The 11,313-nt window shown below is 33.8% G+C and overlaps 1 protein-coding gene across 1 annotated transcript; it reads left to right on the plus strand.

Moving 5' to 3' along the window:
• The first annotated feature begins 3,284 nt into the window (after nucleotides 1-3,284).
• Nucleotides 3,285-11,103, plus strand: LOC132557152 (uncharacterized). Its single transcript, XM_060221644.1, has 4 exons — nucleotides 3,285-3,393; nucleotides 5,289-5,430; nucleotides 7,670-7,799; nucleotides 9,127-11,103. Exons 1-4 carry the CDS (start codon nucleotides 3,285-3,287, stop codon nucleotides 9,256-9,258), a joined length of 513 nt encoding a protein of 170 aa, XP_060077627.1. The 3' UTR covers nucleotides 9,259-11,103.
• Nucleotides 11,104-11,313: the final 210 nt, after the last annotated feature.

An 11,313-nucleotide genomic window follows, 5' to 3' on the forward strand; every position in this document is an offset into this window, starting at 1 on the left:
TGGAAAGATTCTATATTGGAAGAAATCAGAGTCTGTTCAGGGAATCAAATCCTGGATACCGAGCTAAAAGGAGAGAGTTACCACTGTGCCACCCAAATGCTCTAAAGAGTTATATTGAAATTAAAAAATTAACAATACAGAATGTATTTTATCACTCTCTTAAACATCAGTATAGCAGGTGTACCTCAAGGACCCATACTCTTCCTTATAAACGACCTTTCAGACCACATAGCACACAGACTTCATCTGTATAATAAATGAATTTATCATAGTCATGAAACGCAATGGATGCAGTTCATTCAGAACATGTGAACTCTTAGAAGACGAGGTCCTTTGGACAGGTGTCTATATTGAGGAAAGTGCAACACAAGTGTCAATTGGGGTAATAAATAAGATTATAGTGTAGCATGGTCATTCGAGTCTTGACGGTCTACTTGTTCAGACATATAGCCAAACCTTCACAACTATTACTGAGCTATGGAAGTCACATGCTAATTCCGGAAGTTAAAGGAATAAATGACGTCAGCAGATTTTGTGAATGGCTCAGTATGATTGAATTTTTTTGTAAGATTGCCTGATTAAAGCTATATGGCTGTCGAAGGCCACATATATATATATGTGTTGAGTTTTATATGATAAATTATTATGATTGTTTGAATGTAATGAATTAGAATCATAAAAACCAATACACAATACAGAAGATACCTTCAAACTAAATGAAGATTCCATGGCAACAGAACTGACCCCTTCATATGCAAACCCATAACTGCTACATGGGACACCATCAAATACCAGGTACTTATTTTTCCCCAGAACAATATTACAATGGAACCTCCTGTCATTAGCTGTAGTACAAAGCACAATACTTGAAGGATTCAAGGTACGTGTCCCTTTGAAGCCCTCACACAAAAATACTAGTGAAACACCCATGTTTTATTTTCATCTTAGACAGCACTCTTCACAAATTGAACAAAAATACAAACATGGTCATTTTATTCCTCACACATGCACATCCAACCCTTCAAATCCCTTGTCCACGAAATCATCAATACTGATGAGGTGGATTTACTCACAGAAAAAGAAATCAATATGAGTAGTACATGTACAAACCTTTGATTTCTCTGCTGTGGATGTCAGCTAATTCTCTGTACACTTCATCAAAAGTCCTCTCCATGGTCTATCAATGCTTGCTTCAACACTGAATCAGGGATCGGTCAGTGTCATCTGAAAATGGCCCATGATTGACATTCAGAGAAAATATTATGTTAGGCAAATTGAAACTGTTACTATTTTTTTCTTACTGGACATTTGTAGATCTAATTCACTAATTTAGTTTCATCGCCTTTAATTATATTTACTTAACAACAGTATATTACTCATCATAAAAATTCTCTACATCATCCATTTTGGATCATATTTTGGTCCTATTTTTCACTCTGTTTTCCACTTTTGTCACAAAAACTTCTTTTTCCAATTTCTCAAAATTTCATAGTCAGTACTGATAGGTCAATGCGAAAAGGAATACTGTGCAATCATGTTAACCAGAAATTATTGTAGGATAACCGGAAGGATGGTACAGTGATAAGCTTAATTGACAGCTGATGCAGATGTGAGCTGAGATTGACCCACAATGGTAACCGATGTCTACACAAATATAGATACAAATATTTGTAAATGTTGCTATCATCCTTGATGTAAAATTTAATTCAAATTTCAAGTCGATTGATGAAAATGACACTGTAGTTCCTCTTTTTTCTGTTTTTCCACACCATAAAAAATCCACTGCCAACAACTTTTATATGACATTAACGTTATGAACGTTTTGAAAGTGGTTCGATTTCCTAGCGGAATCGGAGAATTCCAGTGAGATGTGCCGAAACGACCTGAAGTACAAAGTACGGCTTTCTTGATGGCGTAATGACTGGACACCAGCTAAAAGCACAGAAACCCACTGGAACGTAAACAACACAAGTAAAAATCCGGTCTATTATGCATATGAAGGCATCTCTTTAAGATATATCACGATCAATTCCTCAAATAAAGTCAAATGAAATATGTATGAAAGGAAAGTGAAATAGTTAAAAATGAATAAAATATATTGATAATTATACAATAAATATCTCGGCTAATTTTTTCTTTCGTAAGTAGCGCCATTTCCTCAATATTGCCGTAAGTGGAAAGTGCGTGGGATATGTCGTAAAGCTTTACCTTCTAACAAACTTTATTTATAAATTTTATATCCATTGGATTGGGTACTGTAAGATTTAGATGATGTTTCGAAACGACGAATTAAATGTAAGACATTGTTATTGATAAAAAACTATTTAGCCATAATCAGAAACACCGACCGGAAGTAAACAATTTTTGACAGAGAGGGCTTGATTGGTAACATTTTTATATCGTCTATGTTTTATTTAAATTTATTTATGCTTAAGAAACTAAGAAATTGCGTTCAAGATACTCTGTACCAATGATACATACAAAAACCCCAAAATAAGCAATACATTATGCTTTTGGGTAGCATTAGAGTATTGAAAGTGGTCATCCTTTTAAAAATTACACGATACAAATGGTTGTTCAAGAAGTTGGGCCCAACGCCTCACTATTTTTTGTTACCATTTCTAAAACAAACTTGATGTATTTCTATTTAAGAAGGACGCTGCAAGTGATAAACTGATTCATTACTCGAAGAAGTAACTATCTCTCAAATGCAGGACTATTACTTATGTGACGGGCTGTGTCCTACTTGTTTAATGTTCAAAAACTGCTGGAACGGAATTTTAACAAGATGTTTCATATCAAGATGTTTCATCGATCGATGAAATACATATTCTGTCTATAATGCATACTCAACAGATGAGACACGTGTCACGGTGTTAGAAAAATATAATCATGTCTAGATCTGTTTTTGAAAGAGTTTGAAAGTTATATGGATTCATAATGTCATGCTTATAATTTTAAAACATGTTTGATTCATAGCTCAGTCAGTGGTAAATCAGATTTTTCATTGTATCGTGATTCTTGATACCATTTTGATGAAGAAGAAGAAGGTCAGTTTGGTACATAATGGTGCTAATACAGTCGACTGATGGAAAGTGATGCCTCATTGGCTTAGTTGGCAGAGATCTGACCATGGATTATTAATACATGAAAATTAAAACCTAGTTTCAATTCCTTTTTCAGGACACTGAATAGGAACATACTTTTTTTCTTTTCTGTATCATTTGTATTCATTTAATTTATTAGTGTATTTTACATGTCATGTATTGCAGCCAGTGTTCAACATGGATGGTGATTGGCAGAGTAATGATGGAGACGAAGGATTTGATGATGGAGATGAAGCAGAGGAAGAAAATGTTCCCATGGACATAAACTTGGTCACAGAAGGAGAAGGTACTGTATAGCTGTTAGAGGTGTGACAGTGTATTGGTATACTACAATACACAAAAATGATGTAGCACATACAGGGTACAAAAACACATATCTAGATATTAAAATTTTCAGCATTTTATATCAATCTCTTAGTGGCTAAACTAGCAATGGCCTCTCACTTTTATTTTAACTTAAACACTTGCAAAGATGAAGCGTCCATAAGACCCTGTAAGAGCTTGTAAAATTAAGCCTTTGTGAGATCCTGTGTCAGTGGGTCAGATCGTGTTATGTTTTTCATGTCTTTTATCCTTTGTGATGGTTTTCCATTTCTGAACAGAGAGACACAATTTATGTAAAAATCATGAAAGTGATACATATCGTGATACAGTCTCCATGCATCATGTTAAATTACGATAGGCTTCAGTCATACAGTTACACACTTAATGGCTATTAAATCTACTTTAGATCTATCTAGTAGTGTAACATGATATATCATGATTTGATTCGACCATACTGTTACACCCATAAAGGCTATTAAATCTATTATATATCTATCTATCAAGTGATACTGTATCATTGTCTTGTGAGTGTTATTTCATATCTACTGAGTGTGATCAAAAGAGACTGGGATTGTTTAATCTCTGATATTGAAGATGTATTGATAATTGGACTCTATTTTGGTCACTATCATAGAATATTGGTATTATTTCCATTACATGTTAATGTTGGAACATTGTACAATACTGAAAATCTCATATCAAACACGCTGACATACTTGCATAATACTAGGTAATCAAAAAGACGTATTTTGATCTCAGGCTGTCAACCGATTCCTATATTCCTATATTTTCCAATGTTTTGGATCAAAAACCTATATTTTAAAAGACCTTCTTTATTTCCATTATTTTCCTATTTTTAGAAAAATATTCCTATATTTTTCAGGAAATTTGTTTGTTGATAGATGTAGAGATTGTAAATATTTCTTTGATACTTCTTTTGGCTTCTTTATTTTACAAGTTAGAGAATTCTTAAGTCTTCAACAGCATTAACAGCCACCAGAAAATGATTCTTTGTTGCCTGTACGGGCACCTCGCGAGGCAGTACAACAGGTATTGGCCTTTTAGGCACCCATTCAGATGATGATGATGATGATGATCTACGCAGCAGCTTTCTGCCTGGATTGTGATGCTGTTGTAGTGAATGGTTACTTTAAGGTAGTTTTTAATAATTTATTAATATAGAAACAGTAAGTGAAGGTAAGAATTGTTAGTATAAATGCCTTTGAATGAAACAATTTTTGTTTGGAAAACTCCTATATATTGCCTTAAAACTAGCAAAAAACTCCTATATTTGTTGAAAAAATGTTCCTATATTCCTCCTATATTTTGAAGAAGACTTGGTTGACAGCCTGCAATCTGTCTAAATGTGACTTTCATCTTTTTGCATTACTTCAAATACATGTTTTAGTACAAAGACGGGGTCCTATATGTATCTAGGGTTGAATAGCTACGAGCTTCACTATTCTCTTAAAAGAAAATATTGAATTACTATCTATCTAGCATGGAGTGTCTCTGGGGAAGGAAGTGCCAAGTGATGTAAATGGAGGATTGGATCTCCTCTGTACATGTATCACAAAACTTGATTAAGATCTTACCACACTGGTCAAATGTTTCTATATTTCAAATGATGCACCATGAGGTGCAACCATTTTTCCTGGCCTTTGATTTTCTGGGACATATTCAGTGTCTGCCAGGTCTGAGATCAAGCATTTCAAATTCTTTTACAGTGGACAAAAAAATAAAGAATAGAAAGAAGAAGTGTCTCTTAATTCTAATATGTCATTTTACTGGTAGATAATATGATGCATCACCAAATAGATAAGCATTGAATTGTGAAATGATTTTGAACTGATACAGATGAACTATTAAACGGTCCTCGAGCGAGTGTATTCTATATGGTGCCACAGTCAGAGGATAAAGGCAAAGACTACACAAAGACTGAAGTGGAGGAGATGATGAAGTCAGAGCAGTACCAAAAGAAAATTGATACTTGTCATTTGTAAGTACACATGTTTATTACATCTATGGAGAGGATGTACTTATTTTGGCTATAGAAATACTATGCCACTTTTTATAGAATACATGTATGCTGTTCTGAGTATCTGATATTGTGTTATAGTAGTAGTATTCTCCTGTTTTGATTAAGTTTTTTCTTTGTTGGCAGTCAGTGTTTACACATGAATATTGACACCACAATGATGATTACTAGTAAATGTAATGTTGTACACAGTAGTTATTGCAATTTAGGAACATGCTTAGACATAAAGGTAGTTCTAGATATATCATGGGGCAAGTCTAAACAAGCAAACATAGTGGCATTGAAAAAGTTGTTGCAGTTCAATGATCTCATCATCATCATATCGTCTGATTAAGGCAGGAAACAATTTATATAGATGTAGATTTAAACTGATATTCCCTGGTTAACAAAAAAAATTTAAGAATCTAACAATGTGCCAAACATTTGATTTTGTGTTTCTTTGAAGTTTATTTGGAATTTGAAATTTGTCATTCTAGTTTTACCGTCTTACCTTTTTAAGGAACCATTAATTTATGGACAATTTTAAGAAGGTGAAAATATAAACTTTTTTCTTTCAAGATTCTTATTCCAATGTTGACCACACCCACTTGTCTGTAATTACGATATTGTAGTGTTACATAGATCTTATTCCAATGTTGACCACACCCACTTGTCTGTAATCACAGTATTGTAGTGTTACATAGATCTTATTCCAATGTTGACCACACCCACTTGTCTGTAATCACAGTATTGTAGTGTTACATAGATCTTATTCCAATGTTGACCACACCCACTTGTCTGTAATTACGATATTGTAGTGTTACATAGGTCTTATTTCAATGTTGACCACACCCACTTCTCTGTAATTACGATATTGTAGTGTTACATAGGTCTAATTCCAATGTTGACCACACCCACTTGTCTGTAATCACAATATTGTAGTGTTACATAGGTCTTATTTCAATGTTGACCACACCCACTTGTCTGTAATCATATTGTAGTGTTACATAGGTATAATTCCAATGTTGACTACACCCACTTGTCTTTAAAATCAGTATTGTAGTGTTACATAGATCTTATTCCAATGTTGACCACACCCACTTGTCTGTAATTACGATATTGTAGTGTTACATAGATCTTATTCCAATGTTGACCACACCCACTTGTCTTTAATCACAGTATTGTAGTGTTACATAGATCTTATTCCAATGTTGACCACACCCACTTGTCTGTAATCACAGTATTGTAGTGTTACATAGATCTTATTCCAATGTTGACCACACCCACTTGTCTGTAATCACAGTATTGTAGTGTTACATAGATCTTATTCCAATGTTGACCACACACTTGTCTGTAATCACTTCTCTGTGTTACCACACCCATCATCTTATTCCAATATTGTAGTGTTACATAGATGTTTATTCCAATGTTGACCACACCCACTTGTCTGTAATCACAGTATTGTAGTGTTACATAGATCTTATTCCAATGTTGACCACACCCACTTGTCTGTAATCACAGTATTGTAGTGTTACATAGATCTTATTTCAATGTTGACCACACCCACTTGTCTGTAATCACAGTATTGTAGTGTTATATAGATCTTATTCCAATGTTGACCACACCCACTTGTCTGTAATCACAGTATTGTAGTGTTACATAGATCTTATTCCAATGTTGACCACACCCACTTGTCTGTAATTACGATATTGATATTGTAGTGTTACATAGATCTTATTTCAATGTTGACCACACCCACTTGTCTGTAATCACAGTATTGTAGTGTTACATAGGTCTTATTTCAATGTTGACCACACCCACTTGTCTGTAATCACAGTATTGTAGTGTTATATAGATCTTATTCCAATGTTGACCACACCCACTTGTCTGTAATCACAGTATTGTAGTGTTACATAGATCTTATTCCAATGTTGACCACACCCACTTGTCTGTAATCACAGTATTGTAGTGTTACATAGATCTTATTCCAATGTTGACCACACCCACTTGTCTGTAATTACGATATTGTAGTGTTACATAGATCTTATTCCAATGTTGACCACACCCACTTGTCTGTAATCACAATATTGTAGTGTTACATAGGTCTAATTCCAATGTTGACCACACCCACTTGTCTGTAATCACAATATTGTATTGTTACATAGGTTTCATTTAACTCTTTTTGCTGACTCGGTACAATCATTAATTTTCCTCTGTTTAGATGTGGTCAATGCTGGTACGAGGGCAAGTACAGTAAGGATTGTCCAGAGTGTGATGGCCATCACATGACCCGACCCTGTGCTATATGTGGAGGGGAATGTAACCAGGTCTGGAACCGGGATGTCAAGATTGTAAGTTTGACGTAAAGAGTAAAATTCAGAGTGATGTATGAGGTTAAAAATATAATTTATCATTGTTGTTATTTACTTTTCTTGACAGTGTACAATGTAATTAAGAAATTTTTGTTAAAAAAAAGTGGCGTAACCATTGGTCAACTTATCAATGCATTGCAAAAACTTTGCTCTCAGTAGCAATAGATTGATAGCATATTTTCAAGTAGATAACTATTGGACCAAGGATTTTTTTTAAAGAAAGTATGTTATGTCTCAGTTGTCACTTCTTTAAGTTCAAGAGGTTGGTTGCCATATTTTCCAGTTTATAAACCGCAACTTTTTTCCTCGGTTGGTTGGGCATGCAGATTATATCCCAATGCAGCTTATATGTAGCTGAAAAAAATCACCAGCATAAAAAAAAAAGAAGCTTATTGTCTGGATATCGGCTTTGGAATGGTCATTTTGACAATGGATATCACATGCACTATTGACCTGCGTGACCTCTCACCCTGATCATTTTGATTGCTGTAACATGTCATGCTTCTATAAAAAAATAAAAATTAGTGATTTAATGAAGATGATTTTAAGATTGAAATAAAATTAACATTCTTGTGGATTTTATTAATCATACCTTTTCATATGAATCACAACATTTTTTAAATGTTCATAGTCACTTTCAAAACCAAAGTGGAAGTTGACAATAGCCTGTTGCATCATGGGATCGATAGGTCATGAGGTCAAATTCTAGAACAATCACTATGTTTGTTTACAATAAGAATGGCTTCATGTAACTTACAAGAAATAATATGGGACTAGAAGAATTTTGTCAGCATTCAGGGGTCTTCACTTAAATTTAACATTACAGACACAGATGGAGATATTGTTAAGTAAACAGTACATAACATCAAGCCCTATTTCTGTGTATAGACAATCTTTGAAAGTTTCCAAGCCAAACAGGTTCAATAATTGCTATTTTATATTTTTGAAACACATCAATGAAATAAAGAATTATCTGTGCATAATTAATTCATTTCCAAACTTACATTAAATGTTTAACTGACAATCGTGATAAGATGGATTTCGCTGTCTGTTTTATCAGCAAACTTTGGTCAAGATACTGTTACATAAGAAAGGATACAGCTTGTATTCTGGTGCGTCTTATCTGTGGATCAAATTGAAAAAAATCGTAAAAATCAGCCTTACAACTTACACTCTGGTGTGGTTTATAGACTGGAAAATACAGTACTTATTTGTGCTAGGTAATTTTTTCCTAAGGTTCAGTTACTTTAAAGACTTTTTCTTACTATGCATTGGTAAATGTACTAAGAAACCATTTTGTTTTCAGTCACATTCTTTCCACAAGGCTCATTGGGATGGGAAGTGCATGCTTCCCATAGAAGCCCAGAATGCATACAAGAAACGAAATTCCTCACCAAGGTCACTGACGGAGGGCATGCAGGACTTGTCAACGAGATAACACAGTGGTGCCCTCTGTAGAAGTAAATCAGAGGTTTTCTGGAACAGGAGACTTAACTTTAAAAAATTGGAAACCTTTCACTTCTACAGTCCATCACTAATGAGATTTAGATATCTAGATGTACTTAACATTGTATTTTGGTTGAGTTCAATCAAAATCTAATGCGCTTTACAATACATGACCTATTTGTGCAGTTAATATCGCTTCATGATATGACTTATTTATGCATTTGAAATACTTACATACATACTTTGCACATTCACACATTAAATGATTTTTTTTTTAATTCCTAAGTATGATAAATTTGCTTTTTCTGCTCTGAATGTTTTATCAGTTAAGGTTCTCTATTACCAGGTAAATTTAAACCATCACTAATCTGGTTGTCACAAAATTCACCCTCATTCACCCAGCCACTCAGTTGTCCTGAAAATCAGCCACATTCACCAACCCTTCTCTTATCTAGTTGTCTAAATATGTAGTCTCATTCATGGAACCACTACTAATCTGGCTGTCTGAATATTCAGTCTCTTTCACCAAACTACCATTAATCTGGTTTTTCTGAACATTCAGTCTCTTTCACCTAGCCACAATTCATTGGGTTGTCCTAGTATTCAGCTTCGTTCACCACTAATCTTGTCGTCCCAATATTTAGCCTCATTTACCTAGCCACCACTTATCTGGAAGGTCTCAATATTTAATTGGGAAGAGTAATTTTGACACCTATGTCTGGACAAACTGTAAAATTAATTTCTCAAACTCTGCCTGTTCACTAGTATTTCAAATAATAAAATGTACACCTCTGTGTTAATGATGTCCATACTACAGGACCGATAAACAAGGAAATTTCTGACAAAACTCACGTTATACAGTTATTTGCAATTTGTAATCTACTGTAAGTTGGAATATTGTTAAATATGGCTATACACAACATTTTGACATTTTGTTCACCACTGGAAAATATCTAGTACAAAGTTTTACATTTCTTTGGAAAGCAGATTGTCAGATAATGAAATTACATTGTCAATGGAGAGTTATAGCCCTTTGTATAAGAAAGTTTGTCAATGTTAATCTCTTGATTATTTTGAGTGTTGGTCCTGCCTTGACATAGCACTCACACGTTGCTACAGAAATATATTAACTAATTCATTGACTCAACTGGTCAAAGTGTAACCTCCTGTTGTTTTTATTTGGTATGGAATAACAGAGAACACAAAACATATCATTAACAAGTAAACCATTGTCAGATTGATTTAACTGGAGCAATACTTGTGTACTCTGTTGGATTACATGTGTGTTTAAAATGAGACTTGATTACAAGTCCTGAACATGAATTTGAAGTGTTGCTAAACACAACTTTGTAACCAGGGTATGTATGTTTACTATTGTATGTTAAAATTTCTTATTGAACAAAATGTGGAATTCCAAAGTCTTGGGTTTGAATACTGGTGTGGCCATTTCATTTTCTTTTTTAATGCATCAATTAAGATCATTAGAGTACAGTAAATATCATGGCCTAATACCAAGTGTAAAAGACTTAATCTCATATATATATAACACTCATATATAAGCTTCCTTACCGATAGATACTGCTGACAGAATCATGGAAAAACTTTATATAGCATGATACTTTCATTTTCCATTTATGATGTATTGCATCAAATTGCATAATATATATGTATATTTCGCATAAATTGTTGACTTTTGTATCTCTAAGCTTGCATAGCTGAGGTAATTAACATTGTATATATTATATGTATATGGTAAAATGTTGTAATTTTTATTTTTTTATCAGTAGATTGAGTTCTTTATTTGTTGATGTGCTTTATGTCTCTAGCTTACCCCAACGATAACAAAATATTATATTCAGAATATATGATTTATCTTGCTTGTATGAAATCATTTCATGAAGTATATAGAACAGTCAAAGCAATATTCAACAGCTTTACCAGCCTGTCTAAAGACCACCTTTATACTAAGGTCACCTGTGTATAAAGGCCACTTTTCTCTGCTCCCTTGAGTGGCCTTTATAGACTAGTTCTTTATTCTGACAAGAAT

The sequence above is a fragment of the Ylistrum balloti genome, unplaced genomic scaffold (assembly GCF_031769215.1).
Source record: "Ylistrum balloti isolate Yb309-2 unplaced genomic scaffold, AGI_CSIRO_Ybal_v1 Utg370634, whole genome shotgun sequence".
NCBI classification, from domain to species: domain Eukaryota; kingdom Metazoa; phylum Mollusca; class Bivalvia; order Pectinida; family Pectinidae; genus Ylistrum; species Ylistrum balloti.